Source organism: Anomaloglossus baeobatrachus, chromosome 2 (genome assembly GCF_048569485.1).
Source record: "Anomaloglossus baeobatrachus isolate aAnoBae1 chromosome 2, aAnoBae1.hap1, whole genome shotgun sequence".
NCBI classification, from domain to species: Eukaryota; Metazoa; Chordata; class Amphibia; order Anura; family Aromobatidae; genus Anomaloglossus; species Anomaloglossus baeobatrachus.
In genome coordinates this window covers 336,405,319-336,431,594 of record NC_134354.1, presented here as the reverse complement: position 1 = coordinate 336,431,594, position 26,276 = coordinate 336,405,319, and the positions used below count along the sequence as shown (strand labels likewise).

Below are 26,276 nucleotides of genomic sequence, written 5' to 3'. Positions count from 1 at the left end.
TCATTGAGCTTTGAACTTCATAGGCAGGTGTATCCAATCATGAGAAAAGGTATTTAAAGTGGCCACTTGCAAGTTGTTCTCCTATTTGAATCTCCTATGAAGAGTGGCATCATGGGCTCCTCAAAACAACTCTCAAATGATCTGAAAACAAAGATTATTCAACATAGTTGTTCAGGGGAAGGATACAAAAAGTTGTCTCAGAGATTTAAACTGTCAGTTTCCACTATGAGTAACATTGCAAGTAAATGGAAGAACACAGGTACAGTTCTTGTTAAGCCCAGAAGTGGCAGGCCAAGAAAAATATCAGAAAGGCAGAGAAGAAGAATGGTGAGAACAGTCAAGGACAATCCACAGACCACCTCCAAAGACCTGCAGCATCATCTTGCTGCAGATGGTGTCAATGTGCATCGGTCAACAATACAGCGCACTTTGCACAAGGAGAAGCTGTATGGGAGAGTGATGTGAAAGAAGCCATTTCTGCAAGCACGCCACAAACACAGTCGCCTGAGGTATGCAAAAGCACATTTGAATAAGCCAGTTACATTTTGGAAGAAGGTCCTGTGGACTGATGAAACAAAGATTGAGTTGTTTGGTCATACAAAAAGGCGTTATACATGGAGGCAAAAAAACACGGCATTCCAAGAAAAGTACTTGCTACCCACAGTAAAATATGGTGGAGGTTCCATCATGCTTTGGGGCTGTGTGGCCAATGCCAACACCGGGAATCTTGTTAAAGTTGAGGGTTGCATGGATTCAACTCAGTATCAGCAGATTCTTGACAATAATGTGCAAGAATGAGTGAAGAAGTTGAAGTTACGCAGGGGATGGATATTTCAGCAAGACAATGATCCAAAACACCGTTCCAAATCTACTCAGGCATTCATGCAGAGGAACAATTACAATGTTCTGGAATGGCCATCCCAGTCCCCAGACCTGAATATCATTGAACATGTGTGGGATGATTTGAAGCGTGCTGTTCATGCTCGGCGACCATCAAACTTATCTGAACTGGAATTGTTTTGTAAACAGGAATGGTCAAATATACCTTCATCCAGGATCCAGGAACTCATTAAAAGCTACAGGAAGCGACTAGAGGCTGTGATTTTTGCAAAAGGAGGATCTACAAAATATTAATGTCACTTTTATGTTGAGGTGCCCATACTTATGCACCTGTCAAATTTTGTTTAAACGCGGATTGCACATTTTCTGTTAATACAATAAACCTCATTTCAATCCAGAAATATTACTCAGTCCATCAGTTATTAGATATATGAAACTGAAATAGCTGTTGCAAAAACCCAAATTGTTCTAAAGAATAAAGGTTAACATTAATAGGGGTGCCCAAACTTTTTCATATGACTGTAGCAGGGACACATATATAAGATTATCTCAGCACAGGAACATTTTATATGATCACATCCAATTGTGGAAATTAATATTATTCCAAGATCTATTGATTAAATTAAAGTTTAAAATGAACTTTAGTTACATAGTTACATAGGTTGAAAAAAAGACCTAGGTCCATCTAGTTCACCCTTCCTCCACCAATTATATATTTCGTCACTAAATCATTTATAACCGACAATGTTGTGTACTGAGGACATCATCCAGCCCTTTGTTAAAAGCTGTTATAGTGTCAGCCATTACTACCTCTTGTGGTAGGGCATTCCACAGTCTGACTGCTCTAACTGTAAAGAACCCTTTCCTATTTAGCTGCCAGGATCACTTTTCCTCCATTCACAGTGAATTCCCTCTGGTACTTCGTATTGTCTTTGGATGAATAAGTCATGTGCCAGTCCTTAGTTTTGACCACACATGTATTTATGCATATAAATGAGATCTTACATTTTTCTTAATTTTCATCCCACCCTGGGATTCAATCCAATAATTCCCAAACATATTAGTAGCAGCCCTAGCTGTTGAGCCAAAGGCTCTTTGTTTGTGTGAAACCCATTTAATGCCAATGTAATAAAGTACCATCTTGTGTGTCAGTTACTGCAATAGAATTTGTCACAAGATTTTTGTCTCTATATCATGCTGCTCTAAGGGGTACTTTGCACGCTGCGACATCACAAGCCGATGCTGCGATGTTGAGTGCGATAGTCCCCGCCCCCGTCACAGCAGCGATATCTTGTGATTGCTGGCGTAGCGAACATTATCGCTACGCCAGCTTCACATGCACTCACCTGCCCTGCGACGTCGCTCTGGCCGGCAATCCGCCTCCTTCCTAAGGGGGCGGGTCGTGCGGTGTCACAGCGACGTCACACGGCAGGCTGCCAATAGCAGCGGAGGGGCGGAGATGAGCGGGACGTAAACATCCCGCCCACCTTCGTCCTTCCGCATTGCAGCCGGGACGCAGGTTGGAGATGTTCCTCGCTCCTGCTGCTTCACACACAGCGATGTGTGCTGCCGCAGGAACGAGGAACTACATCGTACCTGTCGCTGCACCGGCATTATGGAAATGTCGGACCCTACACCGATGATACTATAACGACGCTTTTGCGCTTGTTAATCGTATCAAAAAGGATTTGCACACTACGATATCAACTGTGACGCCGGATGTGCGTCACTTTTGATTTGACCCCACCGACATCGCACCTGCGATGTCGTAGTGTGCAAAGCCCGCCTAAGGGGTAGTTTGCGCGTTGCGACATCGCTACTGCGATATTGTCGGGGTCAATCGAAAGTGACGCACATCCGGCGCCGGTAACAACGTCGCAACATGTAAAGCCTAGATGCGCCGATAAACGATCGCAAAAGCGTCGTAAATCGGTGATCTGTGTAGCGTCGGACATTTCCATAATGTCGCACCAATAGGAGATACGATGTTGTTCCTTGTTCCTGCGGCACCACACATCGCTGTATGTGAAGCCGCAGGAGCGAGGAACATCTCCTTACCTGCCTCCACCGCCAATGCGGAAGGAAGGAGGTGGGCGGGATGTTTACGTCCCGCTCATCTCCGCCCCTCCGCTTATATTGGATGGCTGCCATGTGACGTCGCTGTGACGCCGCACGACCCACCCCCTTAGGAAGGAGGCGGGTCGCCGGCCAGAGCGACGTCGCAGGGCAGGTAAGTGCGTGTGCGACGGGGGCAGGTACTATCGCGCTGGACATCGTTACAATCGGCTAGAGATGTCGCAGCGTGCAAAGTACCCCTAAGATTAGGTGGGAAACCGTGACTGTAGCAATGTCACTTGCTGGCTTGCTTGCTGTAATTTTGATAATCAGTATATTATCAGTAGGAGATTATTATTAGATGATAGTAAACCTGCTGCCATCTAGTTCTCCATATTCATGAGCTCATATAACTGTGCTCCCACCATTTATTGGCAGCTTTTTACCAATGCACAGTGTGCACAGAAGGCTGTCAATCAGTGGTGTAGGCAGGGTTATACAGAATTCAGGGAACTGGTGGTTCTGAAGCAAATAAAACTGATTTTATTAAAACTGCAGCAAGCATCCCAGTAAGTGATACATTGTTGCAATCGGGGTCTCTTTCCCAACATCATAGTGTTTTCAGATAAAGAAGCAAAACCCTGATGACAGATTCCCTTTAGATTAGCCTAATTTGTGTTCTTCTGCCAATACTTGTAACTAATCATTTATGATTTTGACATATAGGACAGTTCTATTGATTGTATTCACATATTTCTTTTATTACAGAGAAAGCCGCGTCTTTTGCTGAACCAGATCCCTACATCCCCTACAAACAGTACCCCAGAACCAGATACAAGCACTGTACCGCAAGATGCTGCCACCATTCCATGTGCTGCCATGCAGGCCCCCACAGGTAATCACATTGACCCAATTTCCGGTATATCTTCTCACAATCGCTTTTTATATAATAACGCCAGTACACTTTCTCCACCATTCTCCCTGCGGTAGCTGCAGAAAACCACTGTGTAGCTCATTGGGTCCCAGCTAATATCTCTCTTGCTGGAAGAAACAGTAAATGTGGTTCTAGTGAATAGTTCTACTGACACCTGCTAATTTGTAGTCATAGTGCAATTTGGAATAGCCATATAACAGTTAGGAGTCGATAGAACGTCTGACATTGTCAAATGAGTCATACACCTTCCACAGTTAATAAGTAGAGCGTCTCAATAGCTTGTAATCTAGAAAGGCTAAAGGGTGCTTCACACGCTGCAACATCGCTAGCGATAGCACCCGCCCATGTCGCTGTTTCAGCATGGGGGTGATCGCTGCTGTAGCGAACAATATCGCTACGGCAGCGTCACATGCACATACCTGCTTAGCGACGTCGCTGGAGACACCGAACAATCTCTCCTTGAAGGGGGCGGTTTGTGCGGAGTTACAGCGGAGTTACAGCTATTACCCAATAGCAGAGGAGGGGCGTAGATGAGCGGCCGGAACCAGCGGCGTCACTAAGCGGTCACGCAATAGCAGAGGAGGGGCGGAGATGAGCAGCCGGAACATGCCGCCCACCTCCTTCCTTCCTCATTGCCGGTGGACGCAGGTAAGGAGATGTTCGTCGCTCCTGCGGTGTCACACATAGCGATGTGTGCTGCCGCAGAAACGACGAACAACCAGCGGCATGCACCACCAGTGATATTATGAAAAGGAGCGACGTGTCAACGATCAATGATTTTTGACGTTTTTGTGATTGTTGATCGTCGCTTCTAGCTGTCACACGCTGCGATGTCGCTAATGGCGCCGGATGTGCTTCACAAACACCGTGACCCCGACGATATATTGTTAGCGATGTCGCAGCGTGTAAAGCACCCTTTAGAGTCCCCTATTGCAGGTAATAAGGAGACGCATGGTGATCTACATCACAGCCATCATCCTAAATACCCAAACACGGGGGAACACAATGTGGGATCTATTCCGACTATAGGCTCCATTTATTCAGAAAGAAAATCTCATCTTTGCGAGTGATTACACCTGGAAGTGCAAATATAATATACTGTATATACAAGTGCTTCTCAATAAATTAGAATATAATATATGTGTTTCCCTTTTTGTATTGGATTACTGACATAAATTAACTGTTTGATATTCTAATTTATTGAGATGCACTTGTATATTAACAGGATAGCAATAAGGATGAGGATAGGAAACGCCAATATCATGTACTGTAAAGGAAACCAGTCTTTATGTTTGATGTTTAGTATGTGATCTTACAGCTGCTCTACTGGGAAATAAAAGGAATTTCAGATTTTGGCATTAGACTAATAATTAGGATTGGCCTCAGCGATGTGTTTCCAGAAATCTGGTAAATATGTTGATGAAGGTCCCTGGTGATGGTAGCTTTAGTTCTATATACAAAGAATGTGCTGTAAGCCTGTGTACATATAGTAAATCATCAGTCCTATATCGTCAGTTATAACTTCATACTTTGATCGGTGACATTTTTTTTCTAGTTTGCATTTATCTGAACAAGAATGGAGATTCTGGTCCTCACCTTGACATGAAAAAAGTTCAGCACCTTCCAGATCACTTTGGACCGGCACGGGCATCTGTTGTTCTACAGCAAGCCGTTCAGGCCTGCATAGACTGCGCGTACCATCAGAAAACGGTGTTCGCTTTCCTAAAGCAGGGTCATGGTGGGGAAATAATATCTGGTGAGTGCGCCACTACAGCCCATTTATAGTCACGACACACCACAAAAAATCTAACCCAACGTACTGTTTGGGGCGCAACGCGAAACACCGATTTCGACACCTAACAAAATTGAAATAAATGTGCAGGTCTCACCGGTTTCTTCAGTCTAAGCCTACAGAACATTGTTAGAATGTTATTGTGTTGTTGTGATGACTGCCTCCACCTTGACCGTGCAACCTGTCCTCTGTCTACATCTTGTTTTAGCGAGTATATAGGATCTAAATCAGGGGTGAGGAACCTTTTTTCTGTTGGGGGCCATTTGGAAATTTCTACCAACCTTCGGGGGCCGCACAAAATTATCAATGTTTAAATGATCCTGCTATATTTGGTGAAACAATTAATTAACTGGGGGCATGGGGCTGGGGGCACAGGCACCACGCGCGGGGCTGGGGGCACAGGCACCACGCGCGGGGCTGGGGGCACAGGCACCACGCGCGGGGCTGGGGGCACAGGCACCACGCGCGGGGCTGGGGGCACAGGCACCACGCGCGGGGCTGGGGGCACAGGCACCACGCGCGGGGCTGGGGGCACAGGCACCACGCGCGGGGCTGGGGGCACAGGCACCACGCGCGGGGCTGGGGGCACAGGCACCACGCGCGGGGCTGGGGGCACAGGCACCACGCGCGGGGCTGGGGGCACAGGCACCACGCGCGGGGCTGGGGGCACAGGCACCACGCGCGGGGCTGGGGGCACAGGCACCACGCGCGGGGCTGGGGGCACAGGCACCACGCGCGGGGCTGGGGGCACAGGCACCACGCGGAGGTTGCGCTGCACACAGGACTGGGTGATGGGATGCACACAGGACTGGGTGATGGGCTGCACACAGGACTGGGTGATGGGCGGCACACAGGACTGGGTGATGGGCGGCACACAGGACTGGGTGATGGGCGGCACACAGGACTGGGTGATGGGCGGCACACAGGACTGGGTGATGGGCGGCACACAGGACTGGGTGATGGGCGGCACACAGGACTGGGTGATGGGCGGCACACAGGACTGGGTGATGGGCGGCACACAGGACTGGGGGGCTGCACACAGGACTGGGGGGGCGGCACACAGGACTGGGTGATGGGCGGCACGCAGGACTGGGTGATGGGCGGCACGCAGGACTGGGTGATGGGCGGCACGCAGGACTGGGTGATGGGCGGCACGCAGGACTGGGTGATGGGCTGCACAAAGGACTGGGGGGGCGGCACACAGGACTGGGTGATGGGCGGCACACAGGACTGGGTGATGGGCGGCACGCAGGACTGGGGGGGCTGCACGCAGGACTGGGTGATGGGCAGCACAAAGGACTGAGGGGGCTGCACACAGGACTGGGTGATGGGCAGCACATAAGACTGGGGGGGCTGCACACAGGATTGTGTGGTGGGTGCACACAGGACATTGGGGGGCGGCACACAGGACTGGGTGATGGGCGGCACACAGGACTGGGTGATGGGCGGCACACAGGACTGGGTGATGGGCGGCACACAGGACTGGGTGATGGGCGGCACACAGGACTGGGTGATGGGCGGCACACAGGACTGGGTGATGGGCGGCACACAGGACTGGGGGGGCGGCACACAGGACTGGGTGATGGGCGGCACACAGGACTGGGTGATGGGCGGCACACAGGACTGGGTGATGGGCGGCACACAGGACTGGGTGATGGGCGGCACACAGGACTGGGGGGGCTGCACGCAGGACTGGGTGATGGGCAGCACAAAGGACTGGGGGGGCGGCACACAGGACTGGGTGATGGGCGGCACACAGGACTGGGTGATGGGCGGCACACAGGACTGGGTGATGGGCGGCACACAGGACTGGGGGGGCTGCACGCAGGACTGGGTGATGGGCAGCACAAAGGACTGAGGGGGCTGCACACAGGACTGGGTGATGGGCAGCACATAAGACTGGGGGGGCTGCACACAGGATTGTGTGGTGGGTGCACACAGGACATTGGGGGGCTGCACACAGGACTGGGTGATGGGTTGCACATAGGACTGGGGTGGCTGCACACAGGATTGTGTGGGGGGTGCACATAGGACTGGGGGGGCTGCACACAGGATTGTGTGGGGGGTGCACATAGGACTGGGGGGCTGCACACAGGATTGTGTGGGGGGTGCACACAGGACTTGGGGGGCTGCACACAGGACTGGAGGAGGGGTGCACACAGGACTGGGGGAGGGGTGCACGCAGGACATTGGGGGGCACACTGTGCTGAGAGTTTCATGCAACTCTGGGGGAGAGGGTTTACAGAACTGGGTTTTAGGCACAAAGCATTGGGCAGGGCACATAGCAGCAGAGGGTCGGAGCTGGACTCACAGCAGCATGGCATTCACATCACCGGAGTGCAGGAGCCGGACACACTGCATCAGAAGGAGAAGGCAGGCACTGATCTCCGGAAGGCAGGGGGCGGACACACAACGCTGGACGCTGTGAGGCTGATGTGGACCCGCCCACATAGTAAACACTGGCCGACGGGAGAACACATTGCAGCACAAACAGCAATGTGTGGATTTAAAGGGCCGGCGGCAGCAAGACCGCGGTGACAGCACGAGCACTGCCTCCCCCGGGAAAAAGGTCATGGCGGGCCGCATGCGGCCCGCGGGCCGGAGGTTCCCCACCCCTGATCTAATTGATATACTTCCCACACGGAGTACATTTTAACATGTAATAGGCCTAGTTCATTTAATAGCCTGTTTAGACAGGCCGACTATGCTTCCTACGTGCACAGCTCGGATGGACGGTCATTCTTCTCGGCAGCACGTGTTCTGTACGCAGGACTGGTGCTGCCTAGAATGATGTTTTTTTAACCACGTATATTTTTTTTTTTTTTTGACAAATTAATGTTTTTGCTTTTTGGGCAGATAATTGTCTGCCTTTTTACAATGCAACCCAAGAGGCGAGTTTTGTGTTGTACAGGTACGCTCCACCAAAGCCCTGCACAATACCCAAACGTATGCTATAGCATCTCGTGTTACAATGGGATAGAGGTATACGAAAAGCTGTTCCTTTGGAGCAAAACAGCAGATGCATATAAACATTCAGATATGTGTTTGCATGTGCTTGAAAGGTATATTTCTCAAGTAAAAAAGCCAATGCCAGCTATATAGCTTTTTTTACTGATCTGTCGGAAAAAAGTATACAATTGCCATATAGTTGTCTTTTTTAAGAATGATTTTTTTTAATCATATGTCTGCTATATGATGCAAACATATTGTGAATTTAGCTTTACAGTTGGGAACTTAAAGAGTTATTCTCATCTCCAAGATCCTATCCCAGTATGTAGTAGGTGTAATAATAATTATAATATCAGCAAATACCTCTAAGCAGAAATGTAGTTTAGTTCTCCTGATATAGCTACTTCTCTTACCTAATGTGCAGGGCATTGCAGCTTGGGTATCCATGGTTACGTCCACGTGCAACTAACTGTCACTATATGAGTTGACGTAACCATAGATACCTTAACTGCAATACCCTGCACATGAGGTAAAATACATGGCTATATCAGGAGAACTATACCACATTTCTAAGGAGGTATTTGGTAACATTATTATTATTATTACACCTTCTAAATATTGAGATAGGATTTTGGAGATGGGAATACCACTTTAACTTTGACCATACATTTTATTTTTGCCCTACATGGTATACTGCTGTGCCAGCATTCTAGTACATATACCCAGTGGCATATAAAAGTTTGAACACCCCCGGTTAAAATTACTGTTATTGTGAACTGTTAAGAAAGTTGCAAATGAAATGATCACTAAAAGGCATAAAGTTAAAGATGACACATTTACTTTGTATTATAGGAAAAAAAAAACAATTTTCATCTTTTACATTTTAAATATTACAAAAATGTACAATGGGCCGAGGCAAAAGTGTAGACAACAGTAATTAACCTGCTTCAGTAAAAACGTCAGCTGAGGTCACAAAAAAATCAAGCCATCACTTAGCCAAAGATCCCGAAAAATGAAAATATTCCGATTATTTGAAAACAGCGCCAGAGTATTTTTTTTTTCTTTGAAAACTTCCGAATTTCTTTCTCCACTTAATTAAAAAAAAATAAAATAAAGTAAAATAATATATATATATATTAATTTATTATTTTACTTTATTTTATTTTATATATATATTACACACAGTACATGTTTGATATCAATGAACTCATACTGTCCTGGGGAACCATACTGCCAGGTCAGTTTTATCATATGGGGAGCACGGTGAATATAACAAACAGCAGTGTATACATCTTTACATAATCGTACTGACCTGGAGAATCATACTGCCAAGTCAGTTGTAACATATACAAAGGACACGGTAAATAAAAGAAATTAAAATTGTGGAATTGCACTTTTTTTTTGCAATTTCACCACGCTTGGAATTTTTTTTTCCTATTTCCAATGCATTATATGGTAAAATGTATGGTGTCATTCAAAAGTACAACTTGTCCCACAAAAAACAAGCGATCCTATGACTATATTGATGGAAAAATAAAAAGTTATGGCTCTTGCAGGAAGGGGAGGAAAAACTAAAAATCACCAGGTAGTGAAAGGGAAAAAAGGACCGCTGTGTCCCTCAGCATTAGATGGTAGGCCGTTCAGACAGCTTCTATCTGATGCATCCTGATGTAGATGGCCCGTACCTGTTTGGGATAACCTACTGTTTCATAGTTAATTTTCGCAATTGATTTTTAGTTCCTATCAATCTTATTTTGCAGCGGTATTTGAGAGGGAGCAGCACACACTAAACCTTCCAGCAGTAAACAGTATTGTGCATGTCCTCCGCTTTCTGGAGAAGCTTTGCCGGAACCTGCGTAGTGACAACTTATTTGGAAACCAGCCGTTCACGCAGAATCCCCCACCACATGCTGGATCGTATGAGAATGAGCGGTATCTAACAGGTACCAATGTCAATGTTTAGGGTGTATGATATATGTAGTCTTAGTTAATATTGCCTTAACCTCCCCTTCATGTACAGTGATTTAACACCATTTTGCTATTTCTTAGAAAGGTGTCATTTTGAGGGCAATCTCCATGGTCCAGGCAGAGGATTCAAGAGATTCTCTCAAGAAATACCTCCATACAATGCCCCCCTGTGTCCCAAAGTACCAAAGAGTGATTGCCATGCATCAGAAGGTAATATTAAAAAAATGACTTCATGGATAAGAATCATGTAGGTGCTTTCTTCCAAAAACATCACCTCACTTGTCAAAGGGTTGTGTCTGCCATTGTATCTTTAGTGTGTGGTATTGCAGCTCTTTCCTATTCACGTCAATGGAGCTAAGTGCAGATAGATGGGAGCTGTTTCTGGAAGACAGCAGCCATGTTTTTCTAATTATTGACATCATCTATATACATCAGGGAATAAGGAATACAGAGTAGTAACATTAGACTTTGTATGTCTCCAGGAGAAACGTTCCTGAATGATGCTGGGCTTCCAGGATCTATTGAGCATCGTCTGGGTCCTGCAGAATCTCCTAGTAGCCCAAACCCATGTAGAATCTCTAAGGAATATCGGTCTCCTTCCTTTCGGATTCACCATCAGCCTAGCAGCCTGTCCCAAGGCACTGTACGCCGACTGAGCTCAGGTGGTAAGTAGTACTACAGGGTACAGCATATATAAAGGGGCATCCCAGGCTCTGAATGCTGAGTGTGGAAGTGGTTGCAAAGTCCAGGAAAGTCCAGGAAAGCCACCACTATGTTGACGGTTTGTAGGTAAAGAGGTAGAGAGGTTACATTGGCCCTTTCATTGTCTCAGTTCTCCGACGTAGTCCACTTCTATGATATGCTCTTTCAATCCATTGGGCAGTTTTGAGAGACTTTTGCTACAAGCATGGCACAGTATTGTAAGAACCATTTCTTCAGAGCATTGGGTCAGATTCTGGTAAAAGTCTGAGCTGTGGCCATCCTGACACCAATGGAGGTCAGGGATTATCTCTAACATACAGTTAGGTCCAGAAATATTTGGACAGTGACACAATTTTCGCGAGTTGGGCTCTGCATGCCACCACATTGGATTTGAAATGAAACCTCTACAACAGAATTCAAGTGCAGATTGTAATGTTTAATTTGAAGGTTTGAACAAAAATATCTGATAGAAATTGTAGGAATTGTACACATTTCTTTACAAACACTCCACATTTTAGGAGGTCAAAAGTAATTGGACAAATAAACCAAACCCAAACAAAATATTTTTATTTTCAATATTTTGTTGCGAATCCTTTGGAGGCAATCACTGCCTTAAGTCTGGAACCTATGGACATCACCAAACGCTGGGTTTCCTCCTTCTTAATGCTTTGCCAGGCCTTTACAGCCGCAGCCTTCAGGTCTTGCTTGTTTGTGGGTCTTTCCGTCTTAAGTCTGGATTTGAGCAAGTGAAATGCATGCTCAATTGGGTTAAGATCTGGTGATTGACTTGGCCATTGCAGAATGTTCCACTTTTTTGCACTCATGAACTCCTGGGTAGCTTTGGCTGTATGCTTGGGGTCATTGTCCATCTGTACTATGAAGCGCCGTCCGATCAACTTTGCGGCATTTCGCTGAATCTGGGCTGAAAGTATATACCGGTACACTTCAGAATTCATCCGGCTACTCTTGTCTGCTGTTATGTCATCAATAAACACAAGTGACCCAGTGCCATTGAAAGCCATGCATGCCCATGCCATCACGTTGCCTCCACCATGTTTTACAGAGGATGTGGTGTGCCTTGGATCATGTGCCGTTCCCTTTCTTCTCCAAACTTTTTTCTTCCCATCATTCTGGTACAGGTTGATCTTTGTCTCATCTGTCCATAGAATACTTTTCCAGAACTGAGCTGGCTTCATGAGGTGTTTTTCAGCAAATTTAACTCTGGCCTGTCTATTTTTGGAATTGATGAATGGTTTGCATCTAGATGTGAACCCTTTGTATTTACTTTCATGGAGTCTTCTCTTTACTGTTGACTTAGAGACAGATACACCTACTTCACTGAGAGTGTTCTGGACTTCAGTTGATGTTGTGAACGGGTTCTTCTTCACCAAAGAAAGTATGCGGCGATCATCCACCACTGTTGTCATCCGTGGACGCCCAGGCCTTTTTGAGTTCCCAAGCTCACCAGTCAATTCCTTTTTTCTCAGAATGTACCCGACTGTTGATTTTGCTACTCCAAGCATGTCTGCTATCTCTCTGATGGATTTTTTCTTTTTTTTCAGGATGTTCTGCTTCACCTCAATTTGAGAGTTCCTTAGACCGCATGTTGTCTGGTCACAGCAACAGCTTCCAAATGCAAAACCACACACCTGTAATCAACCCCAGACCTTTTAACTACTTCATTGATTACAGGTTAACGAGGGAGACGCCTTCAGAGTTAATTGCAGCCCTTAGAGTCCCTTGTCCAATTACTTTTGGTCCCATGAAAAAGAGGAGGCTATGCATTACAGAGCTATGATTCCTAAACCCTTTCTCTGATTTGGATGTGAAAACTCTCATATTGCAGCTGGGAGTGTGCACTTTCAGCCCATATTATATATATAATTGTATTTCTGAACATGTTTTTGTAAACAGCTAAAATAACAAAACTTGTGTCACTGTCCAAATATTTCTGGCCCTGACTGTATCACTAAAAGAAGAGTTAGTTTCATAAAATGCAATTCTGTATCAGGCTTTTGGTGTCCTCGCTCCTTATGGCAGACAGATGCCTAATATAATATCTAATATTGAATATTGACATGTCCGATCCTTTCTACTCTCCATTCAGAGATGTCTTTCTACAACTTTTCCTTTATCTACATCAAAAAACAAGCGTTTGTAGTCAAGACCATGTTTTGGTGATATTTATTTCGGGATGGGGAGAAGTAGCTGTCCATCATGTGTTCCCATGTTGCGGACTGTCCTTATTAGCTGCACTGATGAAGGGCTTGGGCACTATGGGCTGCAATGTGAAATCATAGTGCTCTCACTACTAATAATGTGAGCGAACTAGTGAGCTGTATATTGCTCATTACTGTAGGCCAGAGCGGACCCCAATATGTATATAGAGAATGGCCAGTTATTATTCACATTTCATTCCTACTGCATTAATAACCGGTGTTGCTCACAGCTTAATGCAGAGCATCTAAAGAAATGCCACCTTGGTAAATAGCATAAAAAATAGCGCTAAAGAAACCAGATTATATCTCTGGAGTAATATGGCAGATAATAAAAAAATAAAAAAAATTACCAGAACACTCAGGGCAGCAACAGGAAAAAATAAATATATAAAAATTGAGACTTTAAACCTTTAACAGGCCTTCTCTAAAGGGAATCAGTCAGCAGGTTTTTGTTATGTAATTGATAGCAGCATGATGTAGGGGCAGAGACACTGATTCCAGTGATGTATCCGTATAGTGCGTGCAGCAGTTGTGATACATACAATCACAGTTTCCTGTGTTGCAGATCTAGCAGAGGTCAGTTGGTGAGCTGTGGAAAGATGCCCACACCACAGCTATCTGTGAACATTGTATAGAGAGGTGTTAATCAGTAAAGGGAGTGTAAACAGTCTACGAGGCAGGTTGTCCTGTAGTGATAATCTCCTGCTGATTAAACACTGATTGTATTGAAAGAGCAAAACACAGCCTAGTAAGTGACACATTGCTAGAATCAGGCTGTCTGTCCCTACATTATGCTGCTCTCAGATTACATAGTAAAAATCTGATGACAGATTCCCTTTAATAGTGTATGCTATTTTTTCTATATATTCTCTGCATTGAAGTGAATTTGGAGTACAAATATGCCCTTGTGACAGGATTACCAATTTGATATCTTCTTTTTCTGGAAAACATCACAAACACAACAGTATTTTTCACAGACAAATGTAAAAAACAAATGTAATTCTAAAGATCAGCAATGTATATTCATATATGGTAATATGAACTAATTATCAGTAATTGGTATTTCACAATAGTTGTTTTTTTTTACTTTAAAGTATTATTTTTAAAGTAAACATGATAAAGCACCATTTTTTGAGAGCCATGACGTTGTACATTTTTGGGCTATGGAGCGGTGTGAGGACTTCTTTTTTGCACCCTGAGCCAATGTTTTTATTGCTATCATTTTGGGGTAGATCCGATCTTTTGATCGCCTCTTATTACATTGTTTTTTGTTGTTGCTGTAACCAAAATAATGTAATTCTGGAGTTTTGATTTTTTTTCCTCATTGCATTGTGTGATTTAACAATCGGATTAATTTATTTTATTTTTTGATAGATCAGACTCTAATGAATGCATCAATACCAAATATGTTTCTATTAATTTTTTTATTCATTTTTAATTGGAGAAAAGGAGCAAAATTTGAATTTCATATATTTTTTTAAAACCTTTTTTTATAGTATTTTTTATACCCCCTTAGGGGACTTGAACCTTCAATCATCTGATTTCTTCTGCTATATAGAGCAATGCCACAGTATTGCTGTATATAACAAAAATGATAGTCTCCTATGAACACCAGTCACGTGCTGACTTTCACAGGAGTATCATCATGACAGGCATGGGGGTGTTTAGCAGAGCGCCGTCCATCATGGCAACCCATTGATGCTGCGCGGTCACGGGCATGCTGATTATCGAATAGAATGACATACCCCCCTCCGGCACACTGTAAATGGCACTGTCACAGGTGAACAACCGTGAGCTCCACTCCACTCGCGGATGTTAGAGGCAGATGGTGGCTGATCATCACGCCATAATCTGCCGGGAGAGATGCGGGTTCACAAGCAGAGCCGAGAAAGTCAGGGAGCCAGCATAGGACATAGATAAATGCTGCGTCTGACGCTGGCAAAGCCCATGTTACTCTGACGTCTTCTCTAACTGCTCAGTTGTATAATGTGCACCGATGTCTCTCATTCTTCTTACCTTAGAGCCGGAGAGGAGTGCAAATGCTCGGCAGGGATCTCGTGACCCTTCATTATGGAGCATGGAAGAAGTCATGCAGTTTGTCAGAGAAGCCGACCCCCAGCTGGGATCATATGCTGAGCTCTTCCGCAAACATGTAAGTCTTGTGAATGTTTATAGGAAGCAGCTTATACGCTACCAATATGATCATGTGTATATATATATTATATATATATATATAATATATATATATACTAGCTGTACTACCCGGGTTAATAACTGTTGTTAACAAAATAGAATGTATTAACAAAAATTTATTCTGCGCACAATATCCGCTGCCCGGGATAGTAACTGTCTCTGTTTCTCTCCCATTCTCTGTCTGTCTCCCCCTCTGTATATATCTCTCTGTCTCTCTCTATCTCTTTGTCTCTCTGTCTCTTTTCCTGTCTGTCTCTGACTGTCTCTGTCTCTTTCTCCGTCTGTCTCAATCTCTTTCCCTGTCTGTCTATCTCTGCCACTTCCCCTGTCTGTCTCTTTCCCTCTGTCTCTTTCCCTGTGTCTGTCTCTTTACCTGTCTTTTTTCTGTCTCTTACCCTGTCTGTCTCTTTCCCTCTCTTTCTTTCCCTGTCTGTTTCCCTGTGTCTGTCTCTGTCTCATTGTCTGTATCTGTCTCTTAACCTGTCTGTCTCTTTCCCTCTCTTTCCCTGTCTGTCTCTTTCCCTGTCAGTCTGTCTCTTTGTCTGTGTCTGTCTCTTTGTGTCTGTCTCTTACCCTGTCTGTGTCTGTCTCTTTCCCTGGCTGCATTGTGTCATGCCAACATTCCATTTAAGGGCGTGGCTGCGCATTCTTCTGAAGTTTTGGCTGCACTGTGGCTCCCAGCTCCATTCATTTTAATGGAGGCAGGTTTTTTGGTGAATAACTGTAAAGCGCGGGGTTAAAATTTCCCCTCAAACATAGCCTATGATGCTCTCTGGGTCCAGAAGTGTGAGTGTGCAAAATGTTGTGGCTGTAGCTGCGACGGTGCAGATGCCAATCCCGGACATACACACACACACACATACACACATTCAGCTTTATATATTAGATATATATATTTATATTATATAAAGTTGAGTATGTATGTATGTGTGTGTGTGTGTGTATGTCCGCTAAAGTAATTCGCACTGTCACGTTTGCAATCACGAAATTGGGAACATCATAGACTATGTTTTGACAGGAAAATTTAGCCCTGCGCTTTACAGTTACTGTCCAAAACACCTGTCGCCATTAAAATCAATGGAGATAAGAGCTACAGCTTATTAAGGAGCTGTGAGTGGTTGCTATAGGAACAAAATAAATTGTTAGTATAAGAAGCTTATGTGTGAGGTAATAAGATGTCAGTGGGGAGACAGACAGAGAGAGACAGAAATAGACAAAGAGACATAAGCACAGACAGAGAAAGAGGCAAACAGGGAAAGAGACAGAGAGAGAGAGACAGTCAAAGAGACAGACAGAGGGGGGAAAAGAGACAGAGGGGGGGAAAGAGACAGAGGGGGGAAAAGAGAGAGGGGGGAAAAGAGACAGAGGGGGGGGAAAGAGACAGAGGGGGGGAAAGAGACAGAGGGGGGAAAAGAGACAGAGGGGGGGAAAGAGACAGAGGGGGGAAAAGAGACAGAGGGGGAAAAGAGACAGAGGGGGGAAAAGAGACAGAGGGGGGAAAGAGACAGAGGGGGGAAAGAGACAGAGGGGGTAAAAGAGACAGAGGGGAAAAATACAGAGGGGGAAAGAGACAGAGGGGGGGAAGAGACAGACTGGGAAAGAGACAGACAGAGGGGGGAAAAGAGACAGAGGGGGGAAAAGAGACAGAGGGGGGAAAAGAGACAGAGGGGGGAAAAGAGACAGAGGGGGGGAAGAGACAGAGGGGGAAAAGAGACAGAGGGGAAAAATACAGACGGGGAATGAGACAGAGGGGGGAAGAGACAGAGGGGAAAAGAGACAGAGGGGAAAAGAGACAGAGGGGAAAAGAGACAGAGGGGAAAAGAGACAGAGGGGAAAAGAGACAGAGGGGAAAAGAGACAGAGGGGAAAAGAGACAGAGGGGAAAAGAGACAGAGGGGAAAAGAGACAGAGGGGAATGAAACAGAGGGGAATGAAACAGACTGGGAAAGAGACAGACAGAGGGGGGGAAAAGAGACAGAGGGGGGGAAAAGAGACAGAGGGGGGGAAAAGAGACAGAGGGGGGGGGAAGAGACAGAGGGGGGGGAAAGAGACAGAGGGGGGGAAAAGAGACAGAGGGGGGGAAAAGAGACAGAGGGGGGGAAAAGAGACAGAGGGGGGGAAAAGAGACAGAGGGGGGGAAAAGAGACAGAGGGGGGGAAAAGAGACAGAGGGGGGGAAAAGAGACAGAGGGGGGGAAAAGAGACAGAGGGGGGGAAAAGAGACAGAGGGGGGGAAAGAGACAGAGGGGGGGAAAAGAGACAGAGGGGGGGGAAGAGACAGAGGGGGAAAAGAGACAGAGGGGAAAAATACAGACGGGGAATGAGACAGAGGGGGGAAGAGACAGAGGGGAAAAGAGACAGAGGGGAAAAGAGACAGAGGGGAAAAGAGACAGAGGGGAAAAGAGACAGAGGGGAAAAGAGACAGAGGGGAAAAGAGACAGAGGGGAAAAGAGACAGAGGGGAAAAGAGACAGAGGGGAAAAGAGACAGAGGGGAAAAGAGACAGAGGGGAAAAGAGACAGAGGGGAATGAAACAGACTGGGAAAGAGACAGACAGAGGGGGGAAAAGAGACAGAGGGGGGAAAAGAGACAGAGGGGGGGAAGAGACAGAGGGGGAAAAGAGACAGCGGGGGAATGAAACAGAGGGGAGAAGAGACAGAGGGGGAAAAGAGACAGAGGGGGAAAGAGACAGAGGGGGAAAGAGACAGAGGGGGAAAGAGACAGAGGGGGAAAGAGACAGAGGGGGAAAGAGACAGAGGGGGAAAGAGACAGAGGGGGAAAGAGACAGAGGGGGAAAGAGACAGAGGGGGAAAGAGACAGAGGGGGAAAGAGACAGAGGGGGAAAGAGACAGAGGGGGGAAGAGACAGAGGGGGGAAGAGACAGAGGGGGGAAGAGACAGAGGGGGGAAGAGACAGAGGGGGGAAGAGACAGAGGGGGGAAGAGACAGAGGGGGGAAGAGACAGAGGGGGGAAGAGACAGAAAGAGGGGGGAAAAGAGACAGACTGGGAAAGAGACAGACAGAGGGGGGAAAGAGACAAAGGGGGAAAGACAGAAGGGGAAAGAAGACAGAGGAGGACAGACACATAGATAGAGAGACTGATACAGAGACAGACATAGAGATAGACATAAACAGACAGACAGACATGGATAGAGCCTGACACACAGACAGAGCCACTTACACATACACACAGAGACAGACACACAGACAGAATATAGATAGACAGACATATCCCGGGCAATGCCCTGGTACTATTGCTAGTATATGTATATATATATATATATATATATATATATATATATATATATATATATATATATATATCTATATCTATATCTATATCTATATCTATATCTCAGTATATAGATATATATATCAGTATATATTAAGAGCTGTCTTATAATGTAATGTGAAATATAGATTCAGCTGTGTCATTCCTCCTCATTGTTCTTTCATTGATGAGCTGCAGAGTTTAATTCTGATATTTTTTTTCCTTACATCATTGCATGTATTCGGGGCTAAAAATCATTTTTCCTATTGGTTTTCATTCAAAATTTGCACCATTTACTTTTACAGTGTCTTTTTTTTCCCTGCACGTTCATCGTTGCTACCCTCTATGGTCATGAATCAGCTGAGAGGAGCTAAAAAAAAAAAAATTCAGAAACTTTACTAATGGACCGTCAGAATGATCTCACTGACAGTCTCCATTAACCCATTCTGTAGCCAGCAATAGATATTGCAACTCAACAGTGCAATTTCAAAAAATATGTATGTATATACTGGAGACCACTTCCAAATTTTCATTTTTTCTGATTTTTCTCTTTATAGGTATATTTTTGAGTAAAATGTAAATTGTTCTCTTATTCTATAAACTACTGACAACATGTCTCTGAATTTCCAAGCAACAAATATTGTATTTATTTTCTGAAATTGAGAAATTGTCAAAATAACAAAACAATGCATTGCTTTCAGACCTCAAATAATGCAAAGAAAACAAGTTCATAATAATTTAGAAACAACCATACTAATGTTTTACCTGAGGAAGAGTTCAGAAATCAATATATATGTGTGTATATATATATATATATATATATATATATATACATGTTCAATAATATATATATATTCAATAATATATATATATATACATATGTATGTTCTAACCACAGTATTTGGGAGACTGGGAGACCCCTATGAGACATACTGCAATACATGGTCTTTGGAGAGAAAGCACCATTATGGTCAGACAGTAGGTGATTCCTGATGACTTTACAGCCCTTGTGAGGCCAAGTCCCACAGTATGAGATGCACAGATACGATCATTTCATACTCGTAGATATATTTTTATAGTATTATAGAAGAATATACCTACTAGATTATCTCACAATATTTTCCATTTTTTCCCCTCTCTATAGGAAATTGATGGAAAAGCTTTGCTCCTGCTGAGAAGCGATGTTATGATGAAATACATGGGTCTGAAGCTGGGTCCTGCTCTAAAGCTGTCCCACCATATAGACAAACTGAAGCAGGGAAAGTTCTGACCAAGACATCTTGTGCAACTGTCACAGACCCTATAAAAGTTCATAAATTGGACATTGGACTGTCAGCAACCTTGCAAAAAAAAGTCACCATGAGAGGAATATGACTTAAAACCCTGAAGACCCCATTTCTAGGGGTTAGTGTATGTCGCTGACTTCTGAAACATTTCTTATCTCTGAGAAATTCCTCTAGTCTGTGAACTTGTCCTTTATATTTCACAATAAGGAGAGAGGGAAGATGAAGGCATTACATTTTGATTGGGCTGTAGGTTATCCTGCTCCCTGATGTACTTTGATTAATCCAAACCATACTTTTCTTATCTTATATAGCACTGGCAGTGCACACAGCGCTGTACCTTGTAGAATAAAAGAGGCACAATGAATTATTGGCCACAAAAGCTTGCAATCTGATGACTCATCGGAGTTACTTGAAATGTGCTTTACATATTCTTGTATATGTTGGATATAGGTTGCATCCAATTTCTAATATCAGAATTATATTAATAATAAATTCAGCAACCTTACCAGACTTTGCTCACAAATACCTTCCGGTTGTACTTTGCGTCTCTTACGAAGAAGGAAATGATCTGTGTATTTCATTAACACCGCCGACTTAGTGTTGAAGTGGAGCATAGCCTTAAGTCCAAATTTACATTCATTAATTTTTCATTCCAAAAGCAGAGCATTTTTCAGATTAAATGACAGCCCAGATTCAGATACCGCAAGATATAGAAAAATGGCGTGCAGCATCCCCGCAGGTCCTCCCTGATCAGTGTATAGCAGAACAGAGCAATTCTCCTATTGTGCATACACTGTTAGCGTTCTCCTCAATCATAGGACGCTGCCTCCGGACTAGTAAGACATACACACTTTTTACCAGTTGTTTTTTTTTAATGTGTGTGTCTTATAGTCCTAAAAACACATATGTAACTTTGCAATTAGACTTAATTAAACCTCTCCTGTCATGATGTATATAAAACCTATGTGTCACTACGGAAACCGACTAGAAGACCTTTTGCATCCTGTTGATGCACTCATATTATCATCTACCGTTCCTCTCAAAATATGTCTTCATAACCTTCCAAATATATAAGGAAGTAGTCAATTTAGGGATGAAATCCAGCCAGGTTCTTCCTGGTTTGATAGTAATGGTTGTCAAAATCACAGTTGGTTCACTGAACCAGAGACTAGGCAATCTGTATGTGTATTTAGTGTCCACTTGAACTGTTCCTTTCAGTATGACAAAATAAATCACTTTGGATAAATAAGATAGTACAAAGTATACTAAAACAAAAACAAAGGGCGTTTAAAATCTTAAAGGCTGAGAATACAGAAATAGCATTTCAGAAGTATAAATATACAGTCATATGAAAAAGTTTGGGCACCCCTATTCATGTTAACCTTTTTTCTTTATAACAATTTGTTTTTTTGCAACAGCTATTTCAGTTTCATATATCTAATAACTGATGGACTCAGTAATATTTCTGGATTGAAATGAGGTTTATTGTACTAACAGAAAATGTGCAATCCGCATTTAAACAAAATTTGACAGGTGCAAAAGTATGGGCACCCTTATCAATTTCTTGAGTTGAACACTCCTAACTACTTTTTACTGACTTACTAAAGCACTAAATTGGTTTTGTAACCTCATTGAGCTTTGAACTTCATAGGCAGGTGTATCCAATCATGAAAAAAGGTATTTAAGGTGGCCACTTGCAAGTTGTTCTCCTATTTGAATCTACTATGAAGAGTGGCATCATGGGCTCCTCAAAACAACTCTCAAATGATCTGAAAACAAAGATTATTGTATCCTTCCCCTGAACAACTGTTCAGGGGAAGGATACAAAAAGTTGTCTCAGAGATTTAAACTGTCAGTTTCCACTGTGAGGAACATAGTAAGGAAATGGAAGAACACAGGTACAGTTCTTGTTAAGCCCAGAAGTGGCAGGCCAAGAAAAATATCAGAAAGGCAGAGAAGAAGAATGGTGAGAACAGTCAAGGACAATCCACAGACCACCTCCAAAGACCTGCAGGTTCATCTTGCTGCAGATGGTGTCAATGTGCATCGGTCAACAATTCAGTGCACGTTGTACAAGGAGAAGCTGTATGGGAGAGTAATGCGAAAGAAGCCGTTTCTGCAAGCACGCCACAATCAGTCGCCTGAGGTATGCAAAAGCACATTTGGACAAGCCAGTTACATTTTGGAAGAAGGTCCTGTGGACTGATGAAACAAAGATTGAGTTGTTTGGTCATACAAAAAGGCGTTATACATGGAGGCCAAAAAACACGGCATTCTAAGAAAAGCACTTGCTACCCACAGTAAAATTTGGTGGAGGTTCCATCATGCTTTGGGGCTGTGTGGCCAATGCCGGCACCGGGAATCTTGTTAAAGTTGAGGATTGCATGGATTCAACTCAGTATCACCAGATTCTTGACAATAATGTGCAAGAATCAGTGACGAAGTTGAAGTTACGCAGGGTATGGATATTTCAGCAAGACAATGATCCAAAACACCGCTCCAAATCTACTCAGGCATTCATGCAGAGGAACAATTACAATGTTCTGAAATGGCCATCCCAGTCCCCAGACCTGAATATCATTGAAAATCTGTGGGATGATTTGAAGTGTGCTGTCCATGCTCGGCGACCATCAAACTTAACTGAACTGGAATTGTTTTGTAAACAGGAATGGTCAAATATACCTTCATCCAGGAACTCATTAAAAGCTACAGGAAGCGACTAGAGGCTGTTGTTTTTGCAAAAGGAGGATCTACAAAATATTAATGTCACTTTTATGTTGAGGTGCCCATACTTTTGCACCGGTCAAATTTTGTTTAAATGCGGATTGCACATTTTCTGTTAGTAAAATAAACCTCATTTCAATCCAGAAATATCACTCAGTCCATCAGTTATTAGATATATGAAACTGAAATAGCTGTTGCAAAACCCCCAATTGTTATAAAGAAAAAAGGTTAACATTAATAGGGGCGCCCAAACTTTTTCATATGACTGTATCAATAGAAAATGAAAAAAAGAAATCACGCAAGCAAAATTAGCTACTGAAACAAAAATCGCCAATGACATTAAAATAAATCCCAAAATCTGTTATAAATACATTAATGCAAAAAGGATAACAAAGGATAGTATCGGCCCCTTAAAATATAATAACAAGTTAGTTATAGAGGACAAACAAAAGACTGAGATATTAAATAGGCATTTCTCATTTGTGTTCACCAAGGAACTGACTGTACCAGGGATCATTCAACAAGTGAAAAATAAATCAGAGTTAACCACCCAATATAATTAATTTAACACAAGAAGAAGTACGTCTGCGTCTGAGGAAATTAAACATTAACAAATCCCCCGGGCCAGATGGCATTCATCCACGAATATTGAGGGAATTGAGCTCCGTAATTGACAGACCGCTGTATCTCATCTTTTTAGACTTGCTTGTAACAGGGTTGGTGCCTCAGGATTGGAGGATTGCTGATGTGGTACCGATATTCAAGAAAGGTAAGAGGGTAGATCCAGGCAACTACCGTCCAGTAAGCCTGACATCAGTAGTATGCAAAGTTTTTGAGGGCATTTTAAGGGATGACATGCAAAAATATATTGCAGAAAATAATATAATAACTGAAAAACAGCATGCATTCATGAAAGATAAGTCGTGTCTAACCAACATGTTGGGGTTCTATAAGGGGGTAAGTGCAAACGGTAATGCAGCTGATGTGATTTATTTGGACTGTGCAAAGGCATTTGATACTGTACCACATAATAGCCTTATACTAAAGCTACAGAAGCAAGGACTAGGGGAAACTACATGCAACTGGGTAAGGAATTGGCTAAAAGATAGGAAACAAAGAGTATTCATAAATGTTACATTTTCTAAATGGGCTATAGTCAGCAGTGGGGTGCCAGAGGGATCTGTGCTAGGACCAATTCTTTTTAATCTCTTTATTAATGACCTTGTGTTTGGGATTGATAGTAAAGTGTCAGTCTTTGCTGATGACACCAAACTATGTAGGATATTAAAAACTGACCTTGATTGTACAATATTACAAACAAATCTGGATAAGATGTCAGAATGGGCAAATACTTGGCAATTGAGATTTAATGTTGATAAATGTAAAGACGGAGTAATCCTATAACTGCGTATACATTAAATTGAAGTAAACTCAGGACTACAGAACACTAGAAGGACTTGGGTATTCTCATTACAAATAAGCTGAGCAGCAGCACTCAATGTCAAGCAGCAGCTGCTAAAGCAAACAAGATTTTAGGGTGTATAAAAAGAGAAATTAGATCCCGTGATCCCAACGTATTGTTACCCCTCTATAAATCACTTGTAAGGCCACATCTGGAATATGGGATTCAGTTTTGGGCTCCACATTTTAAAAAGGACATTCAGAAGTTAGTCAGTTCAAAGGCGGGTAACTAGACTACTACAAGGAATGGAAGGCCTGCCATATGATGACGGTTGAAAAAGTTAGATATGTTTAGCTTAGAAAAAAGACGTCTCAGAGGAGATCTCATTTATATGTATAAATACATGTGTGGTCAATATAAAGGACTGGCACATTCCAAAGACAATACTAAGGACTAGGGGGCATATATTGCGAGTGGAAGAAAAGCGATTTCGGCAGCTAAATAGGAACGGGTTCTTTACAGTTAGAGCAGTCAGACTGTGGAATGCCCTACCACAAGAGGTAGTAATGGCAGCTATTATAACAGCTTTTAAAAAAAAAGACTGGATGATTTCCTCAGTACACACAACATTGTTGGTTATAAATGACAGTGACAAAATGTAGAATTGGTGGAGGAAAGTTGAACTAGATGGACCTAGGTCTTTTTTCAACCTAAGTAACTATGTAACTATGCTCAGACTTCTCTGCCCAAAGTGCCAATCCTAGCCGGAGTCAGAATCTCAGTCCCCTCAATGCTGCTGCCGCCATCGTCCTGCTGCAGAGTCCTGAACCATAAGAAGTTTGTTGTGGACTAGAAAAAAAATATTTTGAGGTCAGAGCCTGACCACATTCTCTCACTCATCAGCAGTAGCTTTCTGATAAATGTATATTTTATGGAAAAGCATTCAATATGCTACACTGATTGACACATGACTACGGGGAGTTGTTAACGTTTTTTAAAAATATGATATCCGTTATATATATATATATATATGTATATATATATATATATATATATATATATTCCTTTTTCCATTAAAATGTAAAAGGGTAATATTTAACTGATTACTTAACCTGACAGCACGATCTGTAAGTTAAGACATGGCTGCAATGCCACTGTAATACTTATTATAGTGATACCTTTGGTGAAGATATTCACTTTTTTTTATTTTTTAAATCAACACTTGCATTTTCTAATAATTACATTTTGTTGCACTGGGGCTGGACTGTAAACTGAGTCTTCTCCTCCCTGTCTGTGATTCCCTGCCCTCCCGTCTGTTTACAGTCTTTGATTGATAGGTCACTGCTGAATTTTCAAATGGAGGAGTCTTGTCATTCAGAGACTGGAGGAAGGCGAAGGGCCTAGGGAATCAAAGACAGAGAGGAGAAGACATAGTGTCATAGACATCCATCCTCTGCGCACCAAAATCTCATTGGAAGAAAACTTCCTATGCTGATTAAACCAGAACCACAAAGTGGAGTTCTTCACCAAAGGAATCAGTTTAACAAGTATTATAGTGCAATTACAGCTCTGTCTTTAATGTACATTACTAAATCATGCCGAAAGGTTCTCTGTAACTTAAAGGTTGTGTGGAGTTTTCAAATGTTACCATACAATAGGGAATGTTATAAAATAAAAACTATTCATCACTTGTCCATTGAATCCAGCATCACTGTTCTATCATTCTTGTGACCACTGTGACCCGTTACAGGCTTTAATGGTCATATTTCATACATGTCTATTAAGTGATTTGGAATTAATGGCACTATATAAGCGAGTTAAATACATACATGTAAATGTCACATGACTGATTGACATGACATCACCAGTGCAGGACCAACAGACTCCAAGAGCAACATTTAAGGCATAATGCTTAGTGATATTCCCCACTCTTGTTCATGGACAG

At 43.4% G+C, this 26,276-nt stretch overlaps 1 protein-coding gene across 3 annotated transcripts in view; it reads left to right on the top strand.

The window, feature by feature from the left end:
* SCMH1 (Scm polycomb group protein homolog 1) overlaps nucleotides 1–20,715 on the top strand; it is an 89,960-nt gene extending 69,245 nt beyond the window's left edge. For all 3 annotated transcript variants that reach the window (XM_075335947.1, XM_075335946.1, XM_075335948.1), the window contains 7 exons: nucleotides 3,664–3,790; nucleotides 5,385–5,585; nucleotides 10,331–10,513; nucleotides 10,620–10,748; nucleotides 11,021–11,203; nucleotides 15,481–15,611; nucleotides 20,064–20,715. In XM_075335947.1, coding sequence (XP_075192062.1) covers nucleotides 3,664–3,790; nucleotides 5,385–5,585; nucleotides 10,331–10,513; nucleotides 10,620–10,748; nucleotides 11,021–11,203; nucleotides 15,481–15,611; nucleotides 20,064–20,189 — 1,080 coding nt within the window. In that variant the 3' untranslated portion in view covers nucleotides 20,190–20,715. The remainder of the gene's footprint in view (nucleotides 1–3,663; nucleotides 3,791–5,384; nucleotides 5,586–10,330; nucleotides 10,514–10,619; nucleotides 10,749–11,020; nucleotides 11,204–15,480; nucleotides 15,612–20,063) is intronic.
* Nucleotides 20,716–26,276: the final 5,561 nt, after the last annotated feature.